The sequence below is a fragment of the Haliotis rufescens genome, unplaced genomic scaffold, assembly GCF_023055435.1.
Source record: "Haliotis rufescens isolate VD_foot unplaced genomic scaffold, xgHalRufe1.0.p SCAF_106, whole genome shotgun sequence".
NCBI lineage: Eukaryota > Metazoa > Mollusca > Gastropoda > Lepetellida > Haliotidae > Haliotis > Haliotis rufescens.
In genome coordinates this window covers 696,866-710,304 of record NW_025963787.1, presented here as the reverse complement: position 1 = coordinate 710,304, position 13,439 = coordinate 696,866, and the positions used below count along the sequence as shown (strand labels likewise).

Here is a 13,439-nt window from a genome sequence, read left to right as displayed (position 1 = left end):
AAATCACAAGTTAAACAAGATTAGCAAACAAAAACATTGTTCTAATATTAACATAATCAAAGGTCCATAGTCTTAAACACATGTCATGCACTTAGGTCAAAACAACCTACCTAACCATGATAACTGCATGTTAGTGAATGATGTAAAAGAATTAAAGAAGACAAATTCTGGTAGTTGCCAAAAATGGTAGAAACTTGGATGATATAGCACAGGCAGAAGGTAATGCCTGTCTATAGTACCCATCTAAAACCTTTTCAAGGCAGTTATCACAACTTGCTAAATATAAGACTCGAGGTGCTTTCAAACTGATTTATTAGGACATTCCTACTTTATTTCATCGTCTGAATCACTGCATCAGTTCATCTAAAGACACAATTAAAATATTCAAGTCCACACACCAATGTTTTAATATCATTTTGAGATTGACTTAAGATAATTTTTTATTACATGACCGCCGTGATATTGCTGGAGTATTTCTAAAAGCGGCGTAAAACCATACTCACTCACTTTTATTACATGATGTCATCAAGCATTACTAGAGAAGAAATGATGGTTATATATATTTTTTGACAAGAAATGAATGGTTGCCAAATTCAAGCCCTTATAAAAGGTGTTTTATCAAACTCTAAGGCCTTTTCGCAAGACAGATAAATATAAGCACTTACCAATGCCAGGCTGGCAAATTACATACCATTTGGTGAGACAGGATATGCTCCCATTTTGCAAACACCTGGTATCATCACTATTTGACAGTGAGTCATAAACACATTCTCATGATATAGTCGCTTTTACCATTATAATTAATTATTTTGAAGCCTGTGTGAACACTGCTACTTATGGATGAACAAGTAACAGAACAAAGGAGGATCCAAACAACGGTAGCACGGCACACTGACGAAACACCTTACCTCATCCTCGTCAGTGTGGAAGTTCTCCTCCTGGAAAGGAGTAAGGTTTCACGACTACATGCACTATCTCAGAGATGACTTCTCTTGGACACCACATCAGTTAGTTACAATACTGGGGCTTGTTGATAATGCAGGTAATCTTTTTATCAGCTTAAACATGTTTAACCTTCAGAATTGTATGTTAGCATATGGGGATTTTGATCAAAGGCTGCTTTGCTTAACAAAGCTCTGAAAAGATTTTACTGTGCTCTTCATCAATACACAGGGTTTTTCTTTCACCCATGAATATATTCAGCCATTCTTGACTATGTGTTGTTGTGCTTGTTTCAGTCTGTGAATAAAGCCAACCATACTTCCGGTGGGAAAGGCAACAGCAAGTGGTCTTGACAAAGACAGCTCACATGACATGGTGCAATTGAAAATGATTCCCTCTTTACACGCATATCCATTGGCTTTACACACTGCGTCAGTGTCAGGCAATGATGTATTCATAAAATGTTAAAGCATGGATTTGGGCTCATTTCATTTCAATGAGCACTCAGTCTCATTTCTTTAGCTGACATTAAAGCGCACACACACAAATGAACCTATTTTTCTTGTACTCTTTCCACATTAAAAGTGTTAACCTAGTAGTGTCATAGACAAAAATATAAAAATATCACAATTAATTAACATATGTTTTGCGTTAAAATGATTTATATTTCACATTTACCAAGTGTTCTATTTCCATAACAAAAACACCATGGCTTATGCCCCTTGCAATATGACGTCATTGGTGCCAATTGATAAACATTATGACGTCAACATGCTTTGTTAGAGCCGCTTCACGTGGTGTAGGTACAGGTGTGTGATTCTAGCGTCTCAGATGCCAGCCAGCATAGTGTTATGCTGAGTCACCACTGCGCCGGCGTGTATCGTAGGCCATGTTGTTTTACCGCAAACTGGTACTTGATATCTTTTGCATTGAGAATAGACAGGGACCCAGTTGAATTGGCACCAATTACGTCATAATCTAAGGGGGATAACTCAGGCCTGTTTAGCTCGAAAAACGAAGGCCTCATAACGGCATATCATTTTAACAGTATTGTGAGCTACCTACTTTCACTGTGGAAAAAGTGAGTGTATATTTTCAAACACAAATACTAACTAATTCTAAAACTGCGTTTTGTTTAGAAAAAGAAAGAAAGTGATTTTTGCGTGTACACTTCCCCTTTAAACAGACATACATCACCACGACACAGCAAAGCAACATTAGATGAATTTCCCTGGGGTAATGATAACAGTTGAAATTTACATTCATAAATGTTCTATGATACTGTTACAGCTTGACATCTGAATTAGCTTACCTGACTTGTATGTCTATCAGGTGTCATGTGGAAGGGATAGGGTGCAGCAGGGTTGACAGATGTGGTAGAGAGAGCAGAAGCTGAGACTGGACCTCTAGGGACCACAGGGTTGACAGGAATAGGAGGAGTAGATGGGTGTCCGGAGCAATAGCTACTGTACAGTTGGTTCAGGGTGTGCAGAGCTGTGTCAAACTCAGACCCCAGCACATGCAGGGATAGGCTTGGGTTGGCACTGAATAGTTTCCAGAATATTTCATTGGCTGACAGAGCTAAATGCAAACTTTTTGGCATGGTTCTCTTCTCTTCCGAAGGATGTTCTTCATCATCTGAGTAAGCATCAAAACTGAGATTAGATGTCACCCTCAGTGAAGAGTCTCTAGGAGTGAAAACAGAATCTGGATAGCTCAGAGAAGATGCAGAATCTCTGCCTGAGTGTCCAAAGCCAGAGTCTGTGGACATTCCTGTAGCTGGGCTGTAGGTTTTATGGGAATAAGTAGAGCCTGTGACAGAGAGAGGTTGACTTGGCATTGGTTGTCTCTGACCAGTGTCTGAATAGCTGTCTGTGTTTTGTGGACAGAATCTGTTTCCAGAGAAAACAGGGTGTTGTTTTATGAAGTCTGGTTCACTGAAAGACTCCGGGAATACACTTATCAGCCTGTCTGATAATTCTCTGAAATATGTTGTGATATCACTCAGAGCAGGATCCAAATCCTGCTTGGTTCCAGGTCTGCTTCCATCTGTCTGTAAGAGGCCTGAGTCCCTGTGCTCTAAGCAGGCTGGGGAAGATGGTTGACTCTGCATTCCAAGTTGTGAGGGAGTAGTATATGAAAATGTCCCAAGTCCTGGAAAAAGAGGTTTTGCCTGAGAAACATGTGAATCTGACCCTCTTGAATTGACATGTTGGTTCTGAAGTCCACTACCTGATGGTGCATTCTCTCTTGCCCACATCAACTGTGAGGGTGTAGTATAATCAAACACTCCATATCCAGGACTCTTCCTCCTCCTTTCTTCAAGATCTTGCTCACTTCTGAGAAGTTGAGATGGTGTTGTATTATCCGGGAAACTTGTATTGCTAACAGGAATTTGATTTTGTTGCTGCCTCTTCTCAACCATCTGTGATGGTGTTGAATAGTTGAAAAAATAAAAGCCTGGGTTTCTCTCATGACTTTTATTTGCTTCAAGACTTCTTCTGTTCAACTCTGAAGTAGTTGTGTTGTCTGGATGCTGAGTGGAAGGCTCAGACTCTCTTCTCTGTATCAGTGTGGATGGAGTTGAGTACTCAAAAGCTCCATATCCAGGACTATTCATCTGAACCCCTTCTCTCTCTTGATAATTTTGCAACAACTTTGAAGGAGTTGTGTAATCTGGAAGACTTGCCTTGTGGTCTGGATGCTGAGTGGAAGGCTCAGACTCTCTTCTCTGTATCAGTGTGGATGGAGTTGAGTACTCAAAAGCTCCATATCCAGGACTATTCATCTGAACCCCTTCTCTCTCTTGATTCTTTTGCAACAATTTTGAAGGAGTTGTGTAATCCAGAAGACTTTCCTTGTGGTCTGGATGCTGAGTGGAAGGCTCAGACTCTCTTGTCTGTATCAGTGTGGATGGAGTTGAGTACTCAAAAGCTCCATATCCAGGACTGTTCATCTGAACCCCTTCTCTCTCTTGATACTTTTTCAACAACTTTGAAGGAGTTGTGTAATCTGGAAGACTTGCCTTGTGGTCTGGATGCTGAGTGGAAGGCTCAGACTCTCTTGTCTGTATCAGTGTGGATGGAGTTGAGTCCTCAAAAGCTCCATATCCAGGACTATTCATCTGAACCCCTTCTCTCTCTTGATTCTTTTGCAACAATTTTGAAGGAGTTGTGGAATCCAGAAGACTTTCCTTGTGGTCTGGATGCTGAGTGGAAGGCTCAGACTCTCTTCTCTGTATCAGTGTGGATGGAGTTGAGTACTCAAAAGCTCCATATCCAGGACTATTCATCTGAACCCCTTCTCTCTCTTGATACTTTTGCAACAACTTTGAAGGAGTTGTGTAATCTGGAAGACTTGCCTTGTGGTCTGGATGCTGAGTGGAAGGCTCAGACTCTCTTCTCTGTATCAGTGTGGATGGAGTTGAGTCCTCAAAAGCTCCATATCCAGGACTATTCATCTGAACCCCTTCTCTCTCTTGATTCTTTTGCAACAACTTTGAAGGAGTTGTGGAATCCAGAAGACTTTCCTTGTGGTCTGGATGCTGAGTGGAAGGCTCAGACTCTCTTCTCTGTATCAGTGTGGATGGAGTTGAGTACTCAAAAGCTCCATATCCAGGACTATTCATCTGAACCCCTTCTCTCTCTTGATACTTTTGCAACAACTTTGAAGGAGTTGTGTAATCTGGAAGACTTGCCTTGTGGTCTGGATGCTGAGTGGAAGGCTCAGACTCTCTTCTCTGTATCAGTGTGGATGGAGTTGAGTCCTCAAAAGCTCCATATCCAGGACTATTCATCTGAACCCCTTCTCTCTCTTGATTCTTTTGCAACAACTTTGAAGGAGTTGTGTAATCCAGAAGACTTTCCTTGTGGTCTGGGTGCTGAGTGGAAGGCTCAGACTCTCTTGTCTGTATCAGTGTGGATGGAGTTGAGTACTCAAAAGCTCCATATCCAGGACTGTTCATCTGAACCCCTTCTCTCTCTTGATACTTTTGCAACAACTTTGAAGGAGTTGTATACTCTGATATGGTAGCTGTACTATCAGTCTGTTTTGACTTTTGTTCATCTTTATCTAGTAGATACTTTTTTGGATCATTTTCTTTTGAGAATGCAATGTCTATGATTTTACTTGGTCTTATTTCTCTTTGACTATCTGATATTTCAGAAGTTCCCTCATATTCGTTTGTACTATTAGACTTTTTTTCTGAGATTTCAAATTCTTGCTCACTAGACACATCCTTTTCCAAAGGCTCTTGAGACTTTCCATCTCTCTCCTGTTCTTCATTAAGAATGATTGGGGAGTCACATGTCACAGACTCATCAACTGCATATTTAGATGTTGTACTGTCTTGTTTAAATCCTTTTTCCTCTTTCTTGAACTTTTCCTGTGAAGTGCTTCTCATCCTGTCCACATGTCTCTGAAGAAGCTTCAGGGGAGTATTATACTTTTCTCCACTATAATGAGACACCAAGTCTCCAACCATCTGGACTTTATCCCCAGGACCGGAAAAAACAGATTTTGCTGCATGCTCTGAAATATTGGACGTACTGCTATGGTCACTGTTATCAGAGCTAAAACTTTGTGTTGAAACAGATTCATTGCCATTATTTTCTGTATTTTTAGATTTTGCAAGAGGTGACATCACCTTGTCACCTTTCCTCCAGTACGAAATTATCACAGGTGGTTTTGAAGAGCCTTCGTCATTTGAAAATAGATTTCTCTCTGCCTCTTTACGTTGCTTTTCACGAAGAAGCAGCCCTGGAGATTTATATTCCCCCACACTGGGCCGTAAACCAATCGCAGTGCCTGTTTGTGGAGTCATGTGTCTTGATGAAGCCTGCTTTCGACTAGCCTGTGCACCAATACGAGCACCCAATCGTCCATCACTCAAAATGTTACTGACAACTTTTTTACCACCGGTATCAGCTGCAGACCTGACATCCGGTTTCTCATCTTTAAGAAATGCCTTACGATCTGTATTATCCTTTTTATCAATTTTCTTTTCCGTATCATCCATCTTAATTTCAAGGAGTTTTATTTTCTTCAACTTTTCAACCTCTGGCGTGACATTGGTCTTTTCAGAGATTTCACTTTGCATAGCATGACCATGAACATTACCGGTATTGACAGTTTTTTTTACCTGAATGGACTGGCTTTTTTTAACAGTTTCTCTTGTAGTAGGATCAATAGAGGCATAATTTTCAGACTGTATCTTTCTTGGACTTGGACTTGTATGATGAACAATGGAATCAACAGAATGACCTACTACAGATGGCCTACTGACATAAGATATAGTTTCCTTGACACCATGTGTTTTTGCTGTACTTTCAGCATCTTTTACAACTGTGATATCAGCGCTAGATAATGTCCTCATCTTCAGATTACTCCCTTTCCGTTGTAGAAGTATGCTACTATCACTTTCTTTTTGTAATTGGCCCACAGCTGTCTTTGGTCGACAGCCACCTCTTATTCCAGTTTCAGGATCATCTTCAATGCTTCCTTGTGATTTAACATCTGACATGCTTACATCTGAGTTGACTGCAGCATCCTTATCATTTGAAACATCCTCGCTACTTTCATTCTGATCCGAATCTTTTGATTCTGTACTGGACCTAACACCAAGTTTATATGGATTTACAAAATCTGTCAGAGCACCAGGCCCACTGTATTTCTCAATGATTTCTACACTTGAAGATACACTCTCCTTTTTATCAACAACAGTTTCTTCCCTACTATTGTGCAGACTTTCTCTCGCAGGGGTGTATTGGGACAGAGAAGGTTTCTCCTCTTCCACTGGATTGTCCTCATAGGCTCTTTCTGTCTCATATGTAGTGTCATTTGTCAGCTCCAGGGCACTAAAATATTGCTCCGAACTCATCAGCATCTTCGTCATAGATACATTTCTCCCCCCTTTGACAGGTGTAGAGGCCATCTGGGGTTGGAGGTTTTCAAAGGAAGACGCAGCAGTTTGATACTGAAACTCCTCACTTACTGAGTCAGACTGACTTGGTTGCTGCAGAAGCTCCTTCTCTGTGACTTCATGTTCATCAGTGCTCTGGACATCTTGAGGTTCTTTGGACTGAGCAGTGTCTCCAGCAGGAGAAGACTAACAAGCAGAGATGGAAGGAAATGAAAAGTTTGTCTCGGTCTAAAACACTGTCTCCTATCAACTGCATGAACTTGTATCATAGCATAAAAGAGCATGTATAGAATGGTATAGTGATGAAATAAATACAAGACTGGGTCTTCTGACCATGCTGTGCTTTGAATATAATTTGATTTAGTCTTACTAACAGAGCCTACTAAAGAGATCAAGACTGTGTCAAGATATGTCTGTTCACATCTAAAGAAGTTACAACGCCAGGGTAGTGAAATGAGTTGTTGTAATGTAAAATAACACCGACAACACAGTACTGCAATGCTTTTAAATTAGTGAGAGACATATTTATATTTATAATGGTTTTCAAACTGCTGATTCAGTCAATACTGTATTTACAGTAGTCATGGAACCAGTTGTTTTTTATTTATTCCAACCAATGTATCATCGGTTATTATCATATCTGTTACTGAGAATATTTTAAAGTTAAAGTGAGGTAAATTCATATGTTCAATGAGTTTCCTTTAGGCTCTTTTGTAGTCCTTCGATGGTGAATCATGGCGTAAATGTAAACTTCACGAACAGTGTTCATTCTAGAACACGGGTTCCTCAAAAACAATTTTAATTGTAACAAAAATATATGCCACCTATGGTAGTTTGATGAATAAATCTTACAAATTTAACTTATATGTGGCAGTTGGGCATAAAATGGTTACTACAAAAAAAACCTAACAGGTACGAGTCGGCTTTTGACTATGACAGGTTAACTATAGTAATATCAAAGAATCTTTTTGAGGGGTATCTAATTTGTCTGGTTTCTGGATAGAGCATGTGAAAAATTGCCATTCATTCATAACAGGTTTGTGGTGATCTTTCTTCATGCATTTTATCTTCGAAGTGTGTGAACACAGCAAACAAAGCATGTGCATTGTCTGAAATTCTGAAGACTGACTCTAGCATGCTGCACCTAAACATAGTCAGTTGGCCACCAGCAGAAAAGAGGCTTTCTTTAGATTTTCGTTCCCCCATTTTCCTGTACAGTCGTGCCTCGTTTATACGGACACTTGCATCATTTCACAATTCGTCCGTATAAACGAATTTCCGTATAACTGAAACCAGCTTCTTACTGGAAGAGTTACTTCCCTTCAATTATGCAACTCATGACAGATGACAGAGCAAACAGATACATCCACTCAATCTTTATTCAAGAAGTTTGAACTTTACCACATTTTGAGGTTTGAATTGTAAACAATAATTCCAAATTGTCCAGATCGCCTGTGTTCTCGTAATATGTAATCAAGGTCTCTATACAAGCACAAGCTTTTGACCTCTGACCTCCACAGACGCCATATTTATCGAATGGGATTACATGTACAATAAACAAACTCGTCTCAAACGTAACTCGAATCAAAGGATTAACACCAGCGGAAGGATGCCCACCAGCGGAAGTGTATTGTCCGGGTAAGTGAGACAATTTTGTGTGCATTTCAGTGTTTTGAGTATGAAAATGACCATCCGGTTCCGGAAACTTAATTTCCATATATACGGGTAAATTTATATAGTAATTATTTCGTTTTGAATGAAAATCGTCCGGGAACCGAGGTTTCCGGATATCTGAAGTCTGTATAAGCGGGGCATGACTGTATACCTTAAACCTTTTCTATTGCATAAAGGAGGTATCTGTACACAATTTTCATTGGGTAGTAAGCTTGCAAGTGTGTGCATGAATTTTCAGGGGGGCAAAATTGCACAAATTGAAGTAAAAATGCATAATTTGACAAAATTGGCTATAACATTTTTATTAAGTCATTAAACTATCCAAATTATGTCTTTGATTACAGGTAATGTGTTCGGTTATCTGAATTTGGCAAACATTTTGTTTCATTTGACTGTTGTTCTAATTCTCAGTGGAAACATTGATAAAAATCTTGTTTTTTTACTTCATTTTCAAATCTTGTGAGTAGGTAAAACACTAATTCCATTGAATTGTGACAATAAAACCACCATAACTGGGTATTAAAATCTGCCTGAACCATTGTACTATCCTATACAAAAAACAAAATGAAAATATATTACATAGGGGCTGAGATATTGTATACAATGTTACCCCAACCCCCACCCCAAAAACAATTTTGACGAAAATTGCATATTGAGATATGGTGGTAGATTATGTTGATGTAGCGGATGAGTGGAATAATTGCAAAAATGTGTAAAAACACCAAAATAGTAAACTCATAAAGAAACATGATTTTTCAAGTTTTTCTGTGAGCATTTATGGTGGCCATCTTGAATTTTAAGATGGCCGCCATTTTTACCTGTTCTCAAAATCAAGATCTAATATAGTTCTTCAACATGGTCATGAAATATATCATATGAAAGCTTTTTACATTGTCTTTTGAATGATGTACATTATTCACTGACTCCTGTGGTAATCTTATCCCCAACAATAGAACAAATGATATATCGAAAGCTAATTTCTCTAGCGACACCAATCAACCTCCAAAGTCGGATTTAAATAAAATGGACATCGTTTCACTCAAAATTGTAGATATACTGCACTTTTGTCTGAGCGTTTCACTAGTTTATCATTTGAGTGAGAAAAAAACCATGAGAATACTTGTATCATAATGAAGTATTAAAAATTACATCACAGAGTCAAGGGCTGTGAAATAATGTCACCTCTAGTCACCGTCAGAGTCCATCTCTTCTGGCAAAGTAGTAAAGTTGTTTCTGTAAAGGCATGACACAGCACAACTGCATCCAAGGGAACATCCCATAATGTTCTTGGCGCAGCTGCACCTGGATGAGGAGAATCTGCCTGTTGTGCATTTACAGGTGAGCAATTCTAGACACAGTGCTGGCATTCGTTTCTGGGTCATGGGGTTGGGTTCTATGACATCCTCAGTAGACGCCCACATATACTCTTCTGGTGGTGGAATATCAGCCTTTCCTTTGTGTGCAGAACACTACGTGATGCAAATGTGCTGACATCTGAGTAGAGGTTGTGTGGTGGGAGTTCCTCTAGGTCTCCAACTCTGTGGAACATGTCAGCTGTAAGTGTATTAATGCTAGTTGCAGTCGATGCTGGATTGTACACTTTGATGACAAATGAGCGAACGCTTTAACCACTAGGCTACCCGACCGCCCCTTAACTTGTATGAATAGAGGGTCCTTTGCAGTACCTGCACCCATCTATATCTGAGCAGAAAACCTATGTTTATGATGTATCAACGGTACTAACACATCAGTGTCTTGGTTGTGAATAACAATGTGGTCGTGTACATTGCAGGAGGCATCCATGACATTCATCACCATCCGTGTATCTGCCTCTTCATGTGTTTATAGTAGATTTGGTATTGCTGCAGATTGATCTGAGGAAGATATTACATCATCAACTTGTATGAATCGAGGTGACAAGCTTTTGTCAGAGTTCATTGACAATCGATTGGCGGATAATGCTAAGAGTATTCATGACAAAATACCAGAAAATATGTCCCATAGTACATATTCCATACTGTACACCATGCAGGTATCAAAGAAGTCAACTCAAACCAATACCTTTAAGCAAGGAAGAAATCTTTTCAGAGGGTTGCTGAGTGCCACCCACAGTGGAAGAGAAGACAACGTACCACATCTTCTAACACATGAGCTGTCCCAGACCCCACCTTCCCTGGCAACAACAGATGGTCTACTTTGTACAACAAAGCTGCATTATCACATTTGCTTGCAGATTCTCATGCTCATGCATTCTCATCATGCACAACATGCATTGTTATTGCTGGCATGGCTCTTGCACAGGCCATAGGCAAACCAAGCAAAGCTAGGACCTCTGGAGATTTGGCTGATGTTTTCAATTAGAATGTGCTGAAGAAATTCAGTGAAACTTGTACTTAAGTCGATGATGTCTTTGACAAATATGTTGCAAAGTCAGTAAAATCTGCAACTAGGGCAGGTGATCGATCAAAGAAAATTCGAAGAATAATAGATAAATGAGACATCCTTCTGCTGGCTTCATTGTCCAGTTTTATTGGAATGAACGAGAACAAGCAACATTTGATACAATTCTTGACCACAGAATTGTACGCACAGGCACAGCATCTCCATCATAATCATCAAATCATCATCATTGCAGGTGGATTAAGCAGCCCAGATACAGCAGTATCTTCCATAGATCAATCTGAAGCAATGCCAAATCAACTGTCAACACATAAAGAGGCAGATACACAAATGGTGATCAATATCATGGATGCCTCCTGCAGTGGATACGACCACTATGTCATTCACAGCCGAGATATGGATGGGTGCATATCAGTTGATGATGTACATCAATCTCTCATTCTCTCAGATGTTGTAGCAGCTCTAGCAGCATTCCATGCGGTCACAGGTTGTGGACCTGTAACATATGTATTGCACAACCATATTTGTTGCAACCAACAGAAGAAACTGGTGCCTTCGACATGAAAGAGACAGACTCACTTGTCATCCAAGTGTACGATCCAGCATCGACTGCAACTAGCATTAATACACTTACAGCTGACATGTTCCACAGAGTTGGAGACCTAGAGGAACTCCCACCACACAACCTCTACTCAGATGTCAGCACATTTGCATCACGTAGTGTTCTGCACACAAAGGAAAGGCTGACATTCCACCACCAGAAGAGTATAGGTGGACGTCTACTGAGGATGTCATAGAACCCATCCCCATGACCCAGAAACGAATGCCAGCACTGTGTCTAGAATTGCTCACCTGTAAATGCACAACAGGCAGATTCTCCTCATCCAGGTGCATGCAGCTGCGCCAAGAACATCATGGGATGTTCCCTTGGATGCAGTTGTGCTATGTCATGCCTAAACAGAAACAACTTACCTACCTCTCCAGATGAGACATACTCTGACGGTGACTAGAGGTGACATTATTTCACATTTTATTTTTCTTACTTCATAATACTACAAGTATTCTCATGTTTGTTTCTTCGCTCAAATGATAAACTAGTAAAATGCTCAGACAAAAGTGCAGTATATCTACAATTTTGAGTGAAACGATGTCTATTTTAATTTAAATCTAAATTTAGGTTGAAGTAGCTAGAGAAATTAGCTTTCAATATTTCTTTTTTTTCATTGTTGGGGATCAGTTTACCACAGGAGTCAGTGAAAAATGTACATCATTGAAAAGACAATGTAAAACGCTTTCATATGATATATTTCATGACCATGATGAAGAACTATATTAGATCGTGATTCTGAAAACAGGTAAAAATGGTGGCCGTCTTGAAATTCAAGATGGCCACCATAAATGCTCACAGAAAAACTTGAAACATCATGTTTCTTTATGAGTTTACTATTTTGGTGTTTTTACACATTTTTGCAATTATTCCACTCATCCACTACATCAACATAATCTACAACCATATCTCAATAAGTAATTTCCGTCAAAATTGGTTTTTGAGGGGGTGGGGTAACATTGTATACATATCTCAGCCCCTATGTAATACGTTTTCATTTTGTTTTTTGTATAGGATAGTACAATGGTTCAGGCAGATTTTAATATCCAGTTATGGTGGTTTTATTGTCACAATTCAATAGAATTAGTGTTTTACCTACTCACAAGATTTGAAAATGAAGTAAAAAAACAAGATTTTTATCAATGTTTCCACTGAGAATTAGAACAACAGTCAAATGAAACAAAATGTTTGCCAAATTCAGATAACCGAACACATTACCTGTAATCAAAGACATAATTTGGACAGTTTAATGACAATAAAAATATTACAGCCAATTTTGTCAAATTATGCATTTTTACTTCAATTTATGCAATTTTATCCCCCTGAAAATTCATGCACACACTTGCAAGCTTACTACCCAATGAAAATTGTGTACAGATACCTCCTTTATGCAGCGGTAGAAACTAACAGTTTCAGTCCACTAGTCCTTATAATGATAGCATATAGCAGAACCTTTAAAAATGTCAAAATTCTACTAGTCCTTAGGATACCTTTACTATTGGGCAGTTTGGCAAGGACTATAGGACTAGTGCCAATTTCTAACCCTGTTTATGCAATAGAAAAGGTTTAAGGTATACAGGAAAATGTGGGAACAAAAATCTTGTTTTTCACCCCTGGCCAACTGACTAACATGCCACATGGCGACTACGAACACGACAGACAGGCGTATATCTCTTGTAGGGAGGTAACTTACCATGATGGCCCTAGGAGAGGTGGACTGGAAGGAGGTCCGTGCCTCAGGAAGATTGCTGCCATTACTTGAGTTCCCTGTCAACACATGAGAAGCTGGGATACAGACAGGGGTATTCAAGGTACAGTGTTGGCAATCAATGGGCATTTTACTATTGATCATTGGTCATAGTCAGTTTCGGCAATGTTAATATTGTGAAAAGTCTG

At 39.4% G+C, this 13,439-nt stretch overlaps 1 protein-coding gene across 4 annotated transcripts in view; it reads right to left on the bottom strand.

The window, feature by feature from the left end:
• Positions 1 to 13,439, bottom strand: part of LOC124115575 (myosin-9-like) — a 76,868-nt gene that overhangs the window by 50,576 nt on the left and 12,853 nt on the right. For 2 of the 4 annotated variants that reach the window (XM_048392031.1, XM_048392032.1), the window contains exons 4-6: positions 13,237 to 13,310; positions 2,255 to 7,048; positions 909 to 938 (exon numbers count right to left, since the gene is read on the bottom strand). In XM_048392031.1, the coding sequence (XP_048247988.1) occupies positions 909 to 938; positions 2,255 to 7,048; positions 13,237 to 13,310 (4,898 nt within the window). The remainder of the gene's footprint in view (positions 1 to 908; positions 939 to 2,254; positions 7,049 to 13,236; positions 13,311 to 13,439) is intronic. The other 2 variants (XM_048392033.1, XM_048392034.1) reach the window with 2 other exon arrangements.